The sequence below is a fragment of the Perca fluviatilis genome, chromosome 1, assembly GCF_010015445.1.
Source record: "Perca fluviatilis chromosome 1, GENO_Pfluv_1.0, whole genome shotgun sequence".
Lineage (NCBI taxonomy): Eukaryota > Metazoa > Chordata > Actinopteri > Perciformes > Percidae > Perca > Perca fluviatilis.
The window spans coordinates 4,910,204-4,925,541 of NC_053112.1; the positions used below are offsets into that span (position 1 = coordinate 4,910,204).

The following is a 15,338-nucleotide window of genomic DNA, read 5'->3' on the forward strand; positions in this document are numbered from 1 at the left end:
ATATCTACGTTATCTATAAACAACCAAGCTAAGCTGAATAAAAAATTTGTAACTGTTATTAATGTACTACTTATGCATATTTTCATTCTACTCTACTTTTCATTCTTCATTCTACTGTAAATTAAACCTTTATTTAATTGATTTTTTGTAAAGTCCCCACTAATCATGTGGGAATTTCTGTGAATTATGTAAATAACATGCAAATGAGGTCCCCACCAACAATGTTAACTCGTTTTTTTTATAAGTCCCTACATAGGATGGTCAAGAAAATTACTTTATCAATTCAGATGTTTGAAGTTGTGTATAAGCTAACAAGGCTATGGTGAGTATACCAGATTTGTTGTGTGTGTGTGTGTGTGTGTGTGTGTGTGTGTGTGTGTGTGTGTGTGCATGTTGCTCTGTGTCGTGTGTGTGTGTGTGTGTGTGTGTGTGTGTGTGTGTGTGTGTGTGTGTGTGTGTGTGTGTGTGTGTGTGTGTGTGTGTAGTGTAGTGTCGTGGAAGTTTCCTTTGCAGCAGGGGGGGAGTTTTCAGAGTTTAGTAAAATGAAACAAATAAGACAGTCTGAGACTAGAACCAAGTTGGGTTTTTGTATTTTATTAACCAAAGTATATATTTGCAAATAGGATCAACATGCTTTCACAAAAGGCCGCAGCCCAGTGTGGAGTCAGTTTCTCAAATGAGTGAACAAGAACACCAGGCTTATATGCAGCTTCAGAGTGACAGCACATACGCACTTAGATTATTATGACGCTACAATTCTTACAGGCAATCTGATACACATGAAGACAATCAGAGAAATACACAAGAGACATCTTGGAGCCATTTCGCCTCCTCCTCCCTGTACGACCTTCACCCCCCCAGTTACATCTTAACTGGCATGGGAAAACTAGAGATAGTTTTAGGGTGACCTTGTTGCCCCTATCTGTTCAGGCTAACAGTGCTCACATTATGTTCCAGACTCGACGTCTCAGCAGTTAAGCAGAAACTGAGATAAACTGTCTTTCAATAATGTGAGAGAATTAAAGTAGAAATAAAACATAAAAATATAAGGAATAATGCTTAAATGTAATTTTTCCCATTACAGTAGTTTGGGAATTACTGAAAACTATATATATCATTTAATTTCGTTTTTAAATGAAATGAAAATATACAGATTTACAAGAAGAAATGTAACCTTTTTCCGTTTTTCCGAAGTGGAGCCAACGGTTTCTAGCTTTAAGCTAACGCCAACGGTTACTAGCTTTAAGCTAACAGCACTAAGCCAACAATGGAAAACGTAACGTTAGGTAAAGATGTTTGTCAAGTGCAACACAGTGAAGAATGTATTTCTTCTTAAAAAAAAGCGTCAACATTAACGTTAAGAGGCCAACAGTTAACGTCCGTAAGCCGACGTCATCACAGCTGTCCTAAAAAAAAAAAAGAAAGATAAGAACAAACTGGCAAGAAAAGTCGTTGGATTTCTGTGGTAAAGACGTTATGGACTTGAAACCTGTGAGAAGCTTCAGAGAGAAAAGTTACTGAAAGTTAACGATGTCGACCATTAGAGTCGACATCACGAGCTAAAAACAAGACAACATGAAGCAGAATCACTTTCTGCTTCCTCACATCTCAAAGACAAGTCTGGGCGGTAGCTGAGATACAACTCACGAGGTTTGAATTTAATTTCTGCTCATTTAACCCTTTAGGCGCTGGGTTTTATTTTTAAAAATACTAGATTTTGGTACCTAAATTTCAGAAGGCTCTGGCTTGAAAGTGGTTTGAGATAGAGACAAAGTGTAAATGAAACAAATATTGAGAATGACCTAACGTTTATCTAGGGAGTACATTTTCCCATCTAATTTGCATATTATGATGTCATATGGCGGCGGCCATATTGGATTTATGTAATTTCCATGAAATACCTGATATTTTGAAAGAGAGTTGAACTTATTTCAGATTTACCCCACCCCATCCATTTGTTATGTTGTCCACATTATCACATGAAGAGGGAAAAGGTAAAGTGTAAGCCAACAGTCATAAACTAGAATTATTACTACACCACAAAACTCATGTAAACAGTAGGCGTTTTTTTAGTTATTTCTTTTTTTTTGGTGAGGGCTTTGGACGGGGGAGGGGCTCATGGCAGCACCTGCTGCTCGTTGAGCACAGTAATTGCAGAGTGATACGTGCTTTCACGGTGCTCCAAACACCACAAAAGTCTCCAATAACACCAGAAAAAGTCGCTAGTCGCTTTTGACAAGTTTGGATGGGATTTCCTTGAACATTTTGCATTGAAGCATGACGTATTTCTGAGCTAAGGTCTAAGTACAGGATGTCTGCCAACTAGTGGAGGGGAGTATGAATGACATATAAAAACAGCTGTTTGATTCAGTACTGCGTCCTGTCGCAATTTTGCGACTTTGGTGCTTAAAGGGTTAACATGAACTGTGAAGTCATTATTAACTAATCTGCTCTTTTTACTGTCATTAACCCGTGTGTTGTCTTCCCTTCGACTATGAACTTATCTTACCGGGTCAAAATTGAACGTGAACGTTTTTTTCTTTGGCTTCTTTCTGTGCTTTCGTTGCTTTTAAAAAAACGCTTTTTCTTCAGTACCACCAGTAACACCACTAACACCAACTTGTTACCACTAGTTTCGCACTTCTTTTTGCAATTCATGGTCCCACAATTCCAAGATGTTTTTCAAAATTAGGCCCTATGTTCCCACATTTCCTTTTTCATAAATGTGTATCAGATTTTATCCCCCAAGCCCTCTCTTGTGGGAGGATAGGGCTTAAATTGAAGGGAAATGTAGGAACACAAGACTTAATTTTGAAAATGTCCTAGAAATGTGGGAACATAGGGCCTTCTTTTCAGTGAAAAAAATTTCTTACAAATGTGGGAACATAGGGATGACCCCAACAACCCCATTTGTATGGAACTGTACCTCATTTAAGACTTAAAAGAAGAAGCAGTGGCTGGGTTGGCTCAGTGGGTATAGCAGGCGCACATATACTGAGATGTTGATGCCTCGATGCAGAGGTCCAGGGTTTGAATCTGACCTGTGACGATTTCCTGAATGCTTTCCCCCTTTCTCACCCAGCTGCCCTGTCTAATTAAAGGCAGAACAGCCCAAATAAATAAAAGAAGCCAAAATTATTAAAGACTGTGACTAATAGTTAAGCTCAGAGTATGTTGAGTGGATCACCGACTGCATGTCAAAGTTTAGTCAGGATGCTGTTTTGAAACCATTTAAACATTGTTTTAAATGCTATACAATTTAATAAAACACCTAAAGAACGTTGTATGGAACCATCCATGTTATTTTTGGGCAATGTGGTTGAAAGACACCTATATTTCTGAAATAAAAACAACTTAAAGAACGGGAGGGTTAATAATAATTGGGCTCACAGGAGAACCGGATGAAAAGAGTCTTTATGATATAAAATCATGTTTATTTCAGCTCCTGTTAATGTTGTCTGTGTGATGTTTATGTTTCTACAGTCAGAGCAGCTGGGTGAAGAAATGCAGAATGAGAAACTGCTTCAGCTGAAGATCCAGAAACATCACAACTGGTAAAATGATGGCTCACTTTACTTATTAAGATCACAGGCGTCAGACTGGGGGGAAAAGGGGGACTGAGTACCCTGGGCCCTCATGTGAGGAGGGCCCAAAAAGATGCTAGAATGAATAGCTGTGGATGCGTGGAGGGGCCCATAGAAAATGCCTTTCTACAGGGCCAAGAATTTTGTGCTACGCCCCTAAGTAAGATTAACTGATACTTTATTGATCTTGCAAGGGGCGTACATTACACACCGGCCCTATTACACACACATACCTAGGACCTAACCCTATACCACTTGGTAAGATGATGGCTCACTTTCCTTATCACTGATTTATGTTTGGTGCTCTCTGGTTTCTCTGGTTTCTGGCGTCAGTAGTCAGGATACAAAAAGTCTCAGAGAAGAGAAACACTTCCAAGATTATTTTGGACCTTTTGGTTTTTTATTGACAGAATACAGTTCAGGGTTTACATTACAAAGTTTAGGTGCAGCACCCAAACCGTTTTGGGAACCACCAAAGCTAAATACAATTAAAATAATTTTGAGCATCAACACTAACTGAATTACTTTTCTCAGATCTTGTGGAGTGCAATAAGTGAGGAGACAAGAGACGGAGATGCGTCGAGTCAGCTTTACTCTCCACTTCTATAAGTATACAACACTGTCAGCGAGTGAGAGCAACAGCGGCCACAACACGTAAACCCGGAACTCGTATAACATAAACACCTCTCCCTTAAAAGGTACAGTCCCTTGGTGAATGTCTCCTTCAGTCTTACTTGTGGGTCACCACACAGGCCCCCCCAGAATTCACCTACAATAACAGGGCCAGACTGAACAGGTACCCCAAAGAGAACATAGGACCTATACGCTAGTGCAAAACAGAACAGTCCAGCTCATAACAGACCTAGAAAAGTCAACGTACAGGGGGGCGGACCAGGCGGCCATAACGGCTGCGCCTAACAGGAGAAGGGCAAAGGGCGAGGGGCAGGGCCGGGGCAGGGTGAGGGGCAGGGGCTGAGGCCGCCGCAGGGGGGCGCCCCCGCCGTGGGGGCTGGGCCAGCTGAAGCGGTTCGCCAATATCCACATGAGCAGGCTTGAGACGGTCTATAGCCACCCGCTCAGGCCTGCCCCCCATATCCACAACAAAGTTCTTAGACCCTCCCGCCAGGACACGGAAGGGCCCATCGTAGGGGGGCTGCAGCGGGGCACGATGGCCATCGTGGCGGATGAAGACATACTTTGCTGACGGCAAATCCTTGGGAACATAGGACTGGGGGAGGCCATGGTGAGACGTTGGAATAGGAACGAAAGCGTTGGCAACGTCCCGGGATGCAGCACGATGGGAGGCAACCGACCACGGGGCAGTGGCATCTGGAAGAAACTCCCCCGGGACGCGGAGAGGCTGGCCGTATACCAGCTCGGCCGATGAGGCTTGAAGATCTTCCTTGGGGGCGGAGCGGAGGCCAAGCATAACCCATGGGAGGCGGTCAGCCCAGTCGCTGCCCGTATAGGTTCGCGCCCTGAGCCGCCTTCATGTCACGCGATGAAACTCGCTGCAGTCCGTTGCTCTGTGGGTTATAGGCCGTGGTACGGTGGACCTTTACCCCCAAGACCTCAGCGACCGCAGTCCAAAGCTCCGACGTGAACTGCGGACCTCTGTCCGAGGAGAGGTCAGATGGCGTGCCGAAACGGGCCACCCAAGCCATAATGAACGCCCGGGCCACCTCAGCTGCTGTAGTGGAGGACAGGGGAACCACTTCTGGCCACCTGGTGGTCCTGTCCACCATGGTGAGGAGGTAGGTGTAACCACGGGAGGGGGGAAGTGGGCCCACCAGGTCCACATTCACATGATCAAAACGTCTCTCAGGCACTTTGAAGGGTGCCAAAGGGACCTTGGTATGACGAGTCACCTTTGCGCGCTGGCACGCCACACAGGCAGCAGCCCAGGCCCTGGACGTCCCTCCGCAGGCCTGGCCAGACGAACTTGGCCCCCACCAGCTTGGTAGAGTCCCTCACCCCGGTTGGGAAAGCCCGTGGATGGCGTCAAAAACCTTACGCCTCCAGCCAGCGTAGGTACCATGGGGCGCTTGGCGCCAGTGGAGATGCCGCAGAGGAGTGCAGTGTTGGCTGCGTCAAACACCACATCTTCCATGTTAGCCGCGCTCTTCGGGGCCGCCCCTATATGCTTGCACCTCAAAGTCCGCGGTCTGATCCCCAGCCATGGCTACGTAGTCAAGGCCCAAGTGGACGGACCCAGTGACGCCGGAGAGGCAGTCGGCGACAAAATTGTCTTTGCGGCCAGTGGTTGAATGTCAGTGGTGTAGATTGGGGCAGAGAGCTGACGCTGTTCGTCGACCCAACCACGGCTCTGAAGACTTGGCCATGGTGAACATCAGCGGTTTGTGGTCAACGAAAGCCGTGAACCGCCGGCCTTCCAACAGGAAACGGAAATGACGGGTGGCGAGGAAAAGACCCAGGAGCTCCCTGTCGAAGGCGCTGTATTTCCTCTCGTTGTCACGGAGCTTCCTGCTGAAAAAAACCAGCGGCTGCCAGGCTCCACCCACCCACTGTTCACACACAGCCCCCACGGCGTAATCAGAGGCGTCTGTAGTAAGTGCAACTGGGGCGGTAGGAGACGGGTGCGCCAGCAGAGCAGCGTTGGCCAGTGCGGTTTTGGCAGCATCAAAAGCATCAGTCATCTCTGGGGACCAATCCAACAAGTCCGCCGGCCTCCTACTCCGGAAAGGCCGTCATTGCGGGTCACATGAGTTGGGCCGCATGGGGGAGAAAACGGTTGTAGAAGTTCACCATGCCCAGGAACTCCTGCAGGGACTTCACAGTGCGTGGGCGTGGGAAACTGGCGACGGCATCCACCTTGGCAGGGAGGGGGACGGCTCCCCGCGGGGTGACGTGATGGCCGAGGAAAGTGATGGACGACCGGCCAAACTCGCACTTGGCAGGGTTGATGATGAGACCATGCTCACTGAGCCGGCCGAACAGCTGCCAGAGATGCGTCAGGTGGTCATCCGCGAACGCGCTGGCCACAAGTATGTCGTCCAAGTAAACAAACAGGAACGGCATGTCCCGCAGCACAGAATCCATGAGGCGCTGAAACGTCTGCGCTGCACCCTTGAGGCCGAAAGGCATCCATAGGAAATCGAAAAGGCCGAAGGGTGTGATGACCGCTGTCTTGGGGACATCCTGCGGGTGGCGGGCACCTGGTGGTAACCACGCACCAGGTCCACCTTCGAAAAGATCGTGGGCGCCCCCAGGTGGGCAGAGAAGTCCTGTATGTGCGGCACTGGGTACCCGGTCGGGGTGGTGGCGTTGTTCGAGGCGCGGAAATCACCACAGGGCACGCCCGCGCCATCAGCCTTGGTCACCATATGCAGGGGACCCGACGGGCTGTTGAGCCGGCGATGCCAAGGTGCTCCATGGTGGGCGAACTCCTCCTTGGCAATTGCGAGCTTGGCAGAGTCTAGGCGCCCGCCGTTGCATAGACTGGGGGCCAACCGTGGTGATGTAGTGCTCCACGCCATGCTTAGCACCGCCCGATAAAACGTGGGCGTGGTGATATCAGGGAACTCCCACCCCTCCCAGCGTGCAGGGGTACGAAGCAAAAGAGAGGGCGTCGATCAGGCGGCAGTTTGTAACATCCACCAACAGTCTATAAGCACAGAAGAAATCTGCCCCCAGGAGCGCTGTAGAACCGCGGCCGCGTAGACGGTCCCAGCCGAAACGCCGCCCAGCACACTTCCACATACCTCATGCCATAGGTACGAATAGGTGTGCCATTGGCGGCGTCCATCGGGGGGCCATGCCCACCAGCCATGGTGTCCACAGCCTTCGCCGGCAGAATGCTGCGCTGAGCCCCAGAATCGACCAACAGTCGCCGGCCGGACAAGGTGTCAGTGACGAATAACAGCTTGCAGTCACAGCCAGCGCCCATAGCTGCTAATGAGCGCTGGCCCTGGCTTTTCCCTGGGCTCCAAAACTGCAAGGCTGGCGACACTGCTTGGCCTTGGCCCCAAACCTGGAATGGTAATAACACCACCCGTCCTCACGCTGTCGGCGGGCCGTCACAGCAGCTGCGGTGTCCGAGTACGTTCGCCCCCGGGGTGGAACGGGGGCAGACGTGTGCCAGGGGCAGCAAGCGCGATGGACATACTGCTCCGGTTGGCGAGGAAAATCCTGTCTGCCTCCACAGCCAGCGCCCGATAGTCTCTGGAGGAAGTGAGGGGGAGCAGGCCAGTCGCGTCCGCGCACGGGTGCTGGAAGCTGCCGCGAGATGTGGGGCGAAGAGGAATGAGTGATCCGCCGTGCCCAGCACAGCCAGCATCCTCTCCATTAACTCGGACGGCTTGCTGTCACCAAGGCCGTTCAGGGACAGCAGGCGGTCTGCTTTCTCCAGCTCAGACAGTTCAAAGAGTTTCAACAGGAATGTTTTGAGCGCGTCGTACTTGCCGTCAGCTGGAGGAGCCTCTAACAGCGCCATAGCCCTGGCTGTCGTCGAGGCATCTAAGGCCGATAGATAGCACCGACATTAGCCGCGCCGCTAGCAGCGGCAGGCGCCGCAGCAGCAGCATTCTCACCACCGTCGTTGTTCGACATAATTCAGCCGTATCCAACTTGCGTCGGGGTCACCAATGTGGAGTGCAATAAGTGAGGAGACAAGAGACGGAGATGCGTCGAGTCAGCTTTACTCTCCACTTCTATAAGTATACAACACTGTCAGCGAGTGAGAGCAACAGCGGCCACAACACGTAAACCCGGAACTCGTATAACATAAACACCTCTCCCTTAAAGGTACAGTCCCTTGGTGAATGTCTCCTTCAGTCTTACTTGTGGGTCACCACAATCTAATGATTGTAGTTGGTCCCTCAGTTTTATTATTCATTTATTTATTTGTTAAGTGTCTGCTCTACCTTTTCCAAGATTTCAGACACAGATATTGTAATAATAATGGTCCAAAATGATGTGATATTTTCCTGAAAAATGTAAAATAAAAAAATAAAAACTTAGGGTAAACACTGGAGTTGAGATGGAGACAGGACATGTGGACAGACAGAGAGAGGGAAGATGTTAGGCTCTTTCTAGATGAGCTATGCCTCGCCTGTAAAGTTAAAGGTAAAGGGTCAAGTTAGCAAGCGGCGGCAGTGGACAATGACAAAATGCCGCAGTCAAGTCGGACAGTTTCTAGCAGCCGTCAGGCTAAACAGGAAGTCACAGAAACACTCACATCCTGTTAGATCTGACCAACCAACCCCCGTGATATCACATGACGTGACGTCACCTATTACATCACATTACGTAATAGGTGACAAAACTATAAACAAACAACTATAAACAAACATAAAATGGCTCCTATGAATTATATATATTTGACACGCACTGCAACACGTTTCATTTGTTAGTGTTTTATTTTGTAAAGAAAAGAGATTCAGGTTTGTCCACACTGGTGGGATAGTGTGTGGGTGTTAACATGAAGCAGAATCCCTTCTGCTTTCTCACAAAGATAGGCTGGGCGACAGTTGAGCTCAAAACTGGAAGCAACTCACGAGGTTTGACTTTGTTTTCTGCTCCTTTTAACATGAACTGTAAAGGTAATATTAACTAATCTGCTCTTTTTTCCCTCTCTTTAATAACTGGGCTCACAAGAGAACTGGGTAGGAAGAGGCTTTATGATATAAAATCACTTATTTCAGCTCCTTCTAACATTTCGTGTGCAATATTTATTCTTTACATCTACAGTGAGATAAGCTGGATGAAGGAATGTAAAACAGGAAACACCTTTAGTCAGGCTGTCTTAATATATGTGTAAAAAGTGTTTACAAAATAATCTGATGTCAACATCAACAACAGCTGTTATCTGAGAAAGGTTGCTGAAGATCACTGAAAAGCTTCGTTCATTAAAGACCTCATATTATGCTCATTTTCAGGTAAATAATTGTATTTAGAGGTTGTACCAGAATAGATTTACATGATTTAATTTTCAAAAAACACCATAATTTGTCATACTGCACATTGCTGCAGCTCCTCTTTTCACCCTGTGTGTTGAGCTCTCTGTTTTAGCTACAGAGTGAGACATCTCACTTTGTTGGGAGTCGCACAAGCGCAGTACCTAGTTACGACTACTAGCCAGTCAGAAGCAGACAATGAGGGCGTGTCCTGACAGTACCTAGGTAAGGACTACTAGCCAGTCAGAAGCAGAGTATGAGGGTGTGCCCTGACAGTACCTAGGTAAGGACTACTAGCCAGTCAGAAGCAGTGTTTTCTGTTGGAGATAGTAAGTCCCTTTGGGGTGGACTTTGGGCTTTTTCACTTTTTTTAAATCTATAAAATGCAAAAAAAAGGACAGATTCACAATTTCTCAAGTCTTTCTACAGACAAGTTAGAATATCTTGGAGGAAGGTTATCTAGGACTGAAACATATCCCTAAAACTACTTTTGCTTTTTCACTTAAACAAAAAAAAAACGCCACTTCAAGAAATTCAATTAAAAAAAAGTAAATGATATTGCTTTGTAGTAAATTCATATGTTTAAACTTTCATTATTAACGTTTAAATGGTAGTTTGAATGGGTAAAACACAGGACTTTCACCCAGGAGACCGGAGTTCGTGTCCCGCGTGTGGCGTTTGTCAGTTGTGTTTTGTTTTTGTTTTTTTGGGGGGGTTTTTATAAGCATGTCCCGCGTGTGTCACAGAACCGTAAGCCCACCCACGATCTTTTCCTGAACACAACCGCTCCGTTCTTCTTGCATGTCACGTAAGCCCGTGTTTCTTTTTCGGCAATCCGTGTTCATTTCACGGAATTATTCCGTGGCAGTTTAACGGATTTTGTTGCAATTCCGTGAAACTGCCACGGATTTAGAGTTAAGGGCCCGTGTTCATTTTACGGAATTCTGTGAGATCAGGTTGCATGGACACATTGACGACGATACCCTCACGAGATTGAGGTGCCCGCAGCTTTTAGAGCCAGGCGCTGCAGTTGCTCCCCACCGACTGCAAGACACAGGGCATGATGGGAGACGCCTGGCTCTCAGCTGATCTAACAACTGATTGGTTCAGAATCGACTTAACTATATGATGTTTTATAAAAACTTTTTATTGTTGTTGAACTAGAGAAATTTAAATTTAAATGGTCTGATTTGTCTGGCTGACATACAAGCAGATATATGGGTCTGATAATATTTAAATACATCGGAATCAGATCTAACAGGATGTGAGTGTTTCTGTGACTTCCTGTTCAGACTGAAGGCTGCTTCAAACGGCTGGAAACGGTCCGACTTGTCCGCAGCTTTTTGTCATCACCTACTGCTGCTGCCTGCTAAAGTCTACAATGAGCTTGTCTCAAACGAGTCTAACGACTAACTTTGTCTTCTCATTATTAATAATAACTGGGTGCACAGGAGAACTGTATGGAAAGATGCTTTATGATATAAAATCACTTTTTGACTTCAGCTCCTTACCTGTGTGATGTTTATTCTTCTACAGTGAGAGCAGCTGGGTGAAGAAATGCAGAATGGGAAACTGGTTTAGCCGGCCTGATGATCCAGAAACATCACAGCGTGGTAAGATGATGGCTCACAGGCTGTATACACACCAGCTTCTGATGAAACATACACACTTTAATTTTACTCAACACAGCTGTCATACAGCGGCCATGTTATGGCTCACACTTCAGATGACTTTCTGGAGCTTCAGCAGTGAGGATACAAAAAGGTCTGAAAGAAAAGAAACAGAGATTATTTTGGGCCTTTTTGTCTTTTATTGACAGAATACAGTTGGTAATATTTTCTTTCTCAGGATGGCAAAAGCATGACCACCTCCTTGTGTCTAAATCCAACCAACCCAAACTATGATGGCAACAAATACGAGCCAATCACAGGTAGAGTAGGTTGGGTCATGACTTTGCCATCCTAAGAGAAAGATGACTTACAGTTGAGGGTGAGACAGGAAATGTTGGCAGACACAGAGAGGGAAGATACGTGGTATCCATCTTAGATTGTTTGTCCTCCCTCAAACCTAAAAGCAATTTTTAAACATCTGAGTAGAGATTAGAAGCAGAAAACTGTCCGTCAGCCTCCCTCACCACCTTATCCTTCAGCTGACAGCTCTGCTTCTCATTTTGGTTTTTAGGGGTCCAAGCCCGAGGGGGCTGGGAACCACGTATGCAAGGCAACATTTATTTCTACCAAGCTTTGCCAAATAAGCTCTACCAAAACAGAATCTCTGAACCTCTTTATAGCAGTCCCTGAGTTGATGAGTTGATGAGTTGATGAGTTGTGGTTCCTGATTATTTTGTCTATTCTCAACCAGCTGAAACTCAGAGGGGAGCAAGAAGACCACCAGTCACCGCCCAGCATGGAGGTGTCATCAGCTCACCTCAGTTTAACGGTGTTAACGTTGCAGGGAATCTAACGGTCCAAGTCACGCAGGGTAATGTTTCACCCGGATTTATAAAATAAAATAAAACACATTCATGTTTAAATTTGTACCGGATTAAAACGTAACATGTTTGTGTTTCAGCCTCGTCTCTTGACAAGACAGATGAGATGAAAGCTAATTCTCCCCAAAACACAGGTATTGTGTTTGTTAACAGATATTTCACAATCAAATGACAACAACATTTCACATTACTTCTGCAATAAAACCTAACTAGACTGAATTATTATACGGTTTTGTGGAGATTACATTGTTGAAGTTAAAATGTTTTTTTCTTTTCTGTTGTCTGTCCATCTTATACTTCACATGTTTTGTTTGCTAACATAAATCTTGTTAGCCTTCCAGCATCTGACCATCTTCTTGTTGTAATCATCTAAAATGAATGACAGTTATTTAGGGTTACTTACACTTATATGGACCAGATATCCGTCTAAGTAAATCTGGACATGGATATGAAATTAACAAGGCACATTTGGACATACATACTGTATTTGCTAACGTGAAAAAGTATGTGAAAATAATGTAACTATGATTTCATTCATCTTTCAGCAAACATTCAAAGGTGCCAAGATAAGTTAAAATCTTTCCTTGGAAATAGAACAAAGGATCTGTCACAAGGAACAAAGGAAGTTGGATCATCAACTCCTTTAGACAAGATCTATACGGAGCTTTACATCAGACGAGGAGGCAGTGGAGAGGTTAATAGTGAACATGAAGTGGTTAACTTGGAATGCAAAAGGAGTTCGAGTGAGGAGGAGAAAATCCAGGTCAATGACATTCTTAAACCTTTATCAAACGAAGAAGACCCTCCTCAGAGAGTTCTGACGAAGGGAATCGCTGGCATTGGAAAATCTGTCGCTGTGCAGAAGTTCACTCACGACTGGGCAATAGGAAAAGCCAACCAAACTACTGATTTCATATTTCCATTCACATTCAGAGACTTGAATTTAATAAAAGACCAGCGTTGGAGTCTTGTGACGTTAATTGGTAACTATTTTGACGAAGTAAAGGATTTGAAAGAGTCAGACTACAGCGAATCAAGTGTTTTGTTCATCTTCGACGGCCTGGACGAAAGCCAATTACCTCTGGACTTCAACAACAATGAGACGTGCCGCGATGTTACAAAGACCACAACATTAGACGTCCTGCTGACCAACTTAATCTCAGGAAATCTGCTGCACAAAGCCTCAGTCTGGATCACAAGTAGACCAGCTGCAGCCGCTAAGATTCCTCCTGAGATCTTCCAAAGGCTGACCGAGGTACGAGGCTTTAATGATGAGCAGAAGGAGGAGTACTTTCAGAAGAAAGTAAGTAACCAGGATATGGCTCAGAAGATCTCCGATCATCTTCAGTCAAAGACGCAAAGAAGTCTGTACATCATGTGCCACATCCCAGTCTTCTGTTGGATTTCAGCCACGGCTCTCCAGAGTCTCCTAACAGAAACAGAAGAAGCTGAGTTGCCCAAGACTGTGACTGAAATGTACACACACTTCCTGATCATCCAGACAAAGCTAAAGGAATATCAGGAAGGTGAAACAGACAAAGATGTGATCATGAAATTGGGAAAGCTGGCATTTGAACAGCTTCAGAAGGGAAACATAAGCTTCTATGAAACAGAGTTTAAAGGTTGTGGAATTGATCTGAAACAAGCTGCAGTTAATTCAGGAGTTTGTACACAGATCATAAGAAAAGAATCTGGACTTCACAAACAAGAGATTTACTCCTTCATTCATTTAAGTGTTCAGGAGTTTCTGGCAGCTCTGTATGTGTTAGAGACTTTCTTAGATAGTGGAGAAAATCTGCTTTCCAGCCAGACAAGTGTGATAGTGCCATCAGAAATAACAGAACATCCCATCTTCCTCCTCCACCAGAAAGCAGTGGATATGGCTTTGGTCAGCAATAATGGACAATGGGACTTGTTCCTGCGCTTCCTGCTCGGTCTGTCACAGGATAAAAATCAGGAGCTTCTTCAGAAACAAGTTGGATTCAAAGGAAGACGTCCACAGAGCAACCAGGAGACAATCCAGTTAATTCACGAGAAGATCAAGAAACTGTCCAACAACGACAAGAGCATCAACCTGTTCCACTGTTTAAATGAGTTGGGTGACCAGTCTCTGGTAGAGCAAGTTCAAAAGTACCAGAGCTCAGGAGATTTTGGTAAACTCTTACCTGAACATTGGTCAGCTCTGGCCTTTCAGCTGCTCATTTCCAATGAAGACCTGGATATCTTTGACTTGAAGAAATACGAAGGATCAGATGGAGTTCTAGAGAGGCTACTGCCAGTGCTCAAAGCATCAAAGAAAGCTTTGTAAGTATTCAACCTCGAGAAACCCAACAGCTCTGCAGCTCTCCGGTTGTGTTTAAGTGTAGAGAACAGAGGGAAGTGTTTGCAAAATGTTAACAGTCATTTTGTTTTTAACTTCAGGTTAAGTAACTGTAACCTCACTGACAGATGTTGTGAGAACATTTCATCAGTTCTCAGCTCGAAGTCTTCTGGTCTGGAGGAGTTAGACCTGAGTGGAAACAAACTGCTGGACTCTGGAGTGGAGCTGCTCTCTCATGGTCTAAAAAGTCTTGACTGCAAACTCCAGAGACTCTGGTAAGAACATCCAGATGCACAGTATGTTTGTTGTGATTCATAATATAAGTAATGTGGACTTTGTGACACTTAAACTGGGAGTAGTTTACTTTGCTTTCATGTTACAGTGAACATAGATGAAAGATTCCGTTCAGATATCTTATATCATGTGGTGATAATGTACATTTACCATCTTTAATTGAGTCAGATGTTTCAGGTTGATATCAGTTTTAACTTTGTCCAGAGATAGCTCCTAGCGTAGCACAAAGACTAGAAGCAGGGGGAAACTGTTAGCACAGATCCATCAAAAGAGAAAAACTCACCTCCAACACCTCCAAGTCTGTCTGATGTACATGTTGCATGTAGCTAACAAGATTAAACATGTGGACACACAGAGATGAAAATGTACATATTATCTGATTCTGGGGACATTTAACATCTAAATTAGTGTCCAGCTGGCTAAAACTCTCCTGTTGACCGTACTCCTGAAAATGATACAATTCTGATTTTCAACATGTGTGAGTCAGATCTAATTATTAATATTTTCTAATTAGTTTTAACACCTCAAAGCTTCATGAAGCAACATAGAACCAAATCAAACTGTCACCGACATTCAACTAGGGCTGCAATGATCAATCGACATAATCAACGACGTTGATTATAATAATTTGTCGACACATACTTTCATTGTTGACGTGCCGTTCCAGATATGTTATATAAAAGAGACTTTAGATACAGTATTAGGGGACCACTAAGGTCTATGACTGCAGATGG

General features: G+C 45.3%; 1 protein-coding gene across 1 annotated transcript in view; it reads left to right on the forward strand.

The window, feature by feature from the left end:
• The window catches only part of LOC120563657, an 82,785-nt gene that overhangs the window by 53,518 nt on the left and 13,929 nt on the right, over positions 1-15,338 (forward strand). The window contains exons 13-17 of the mRNA XM_039807998.1: positions 11,036-11,112; positions 11,861-11,980; positions 12,071-12,124; positions 12,536-14,294; positions 14,412-14,585. Coding sequence (XP_039663932.1) covers positions 11,036-11,112; positions 11,861-11,980; positions 12,071-12,124; positions 12,536-14,294; positions 14,412-14,585 — 2,184 coding nt within the window. The remainder of the gene's footprint in view (positions 1-11,035; positions 11,113-11,860; positions 11,981-12,070; positions 12,125-12,535; positions 14,295-14,411; positions 14,586-15,338) is intronic.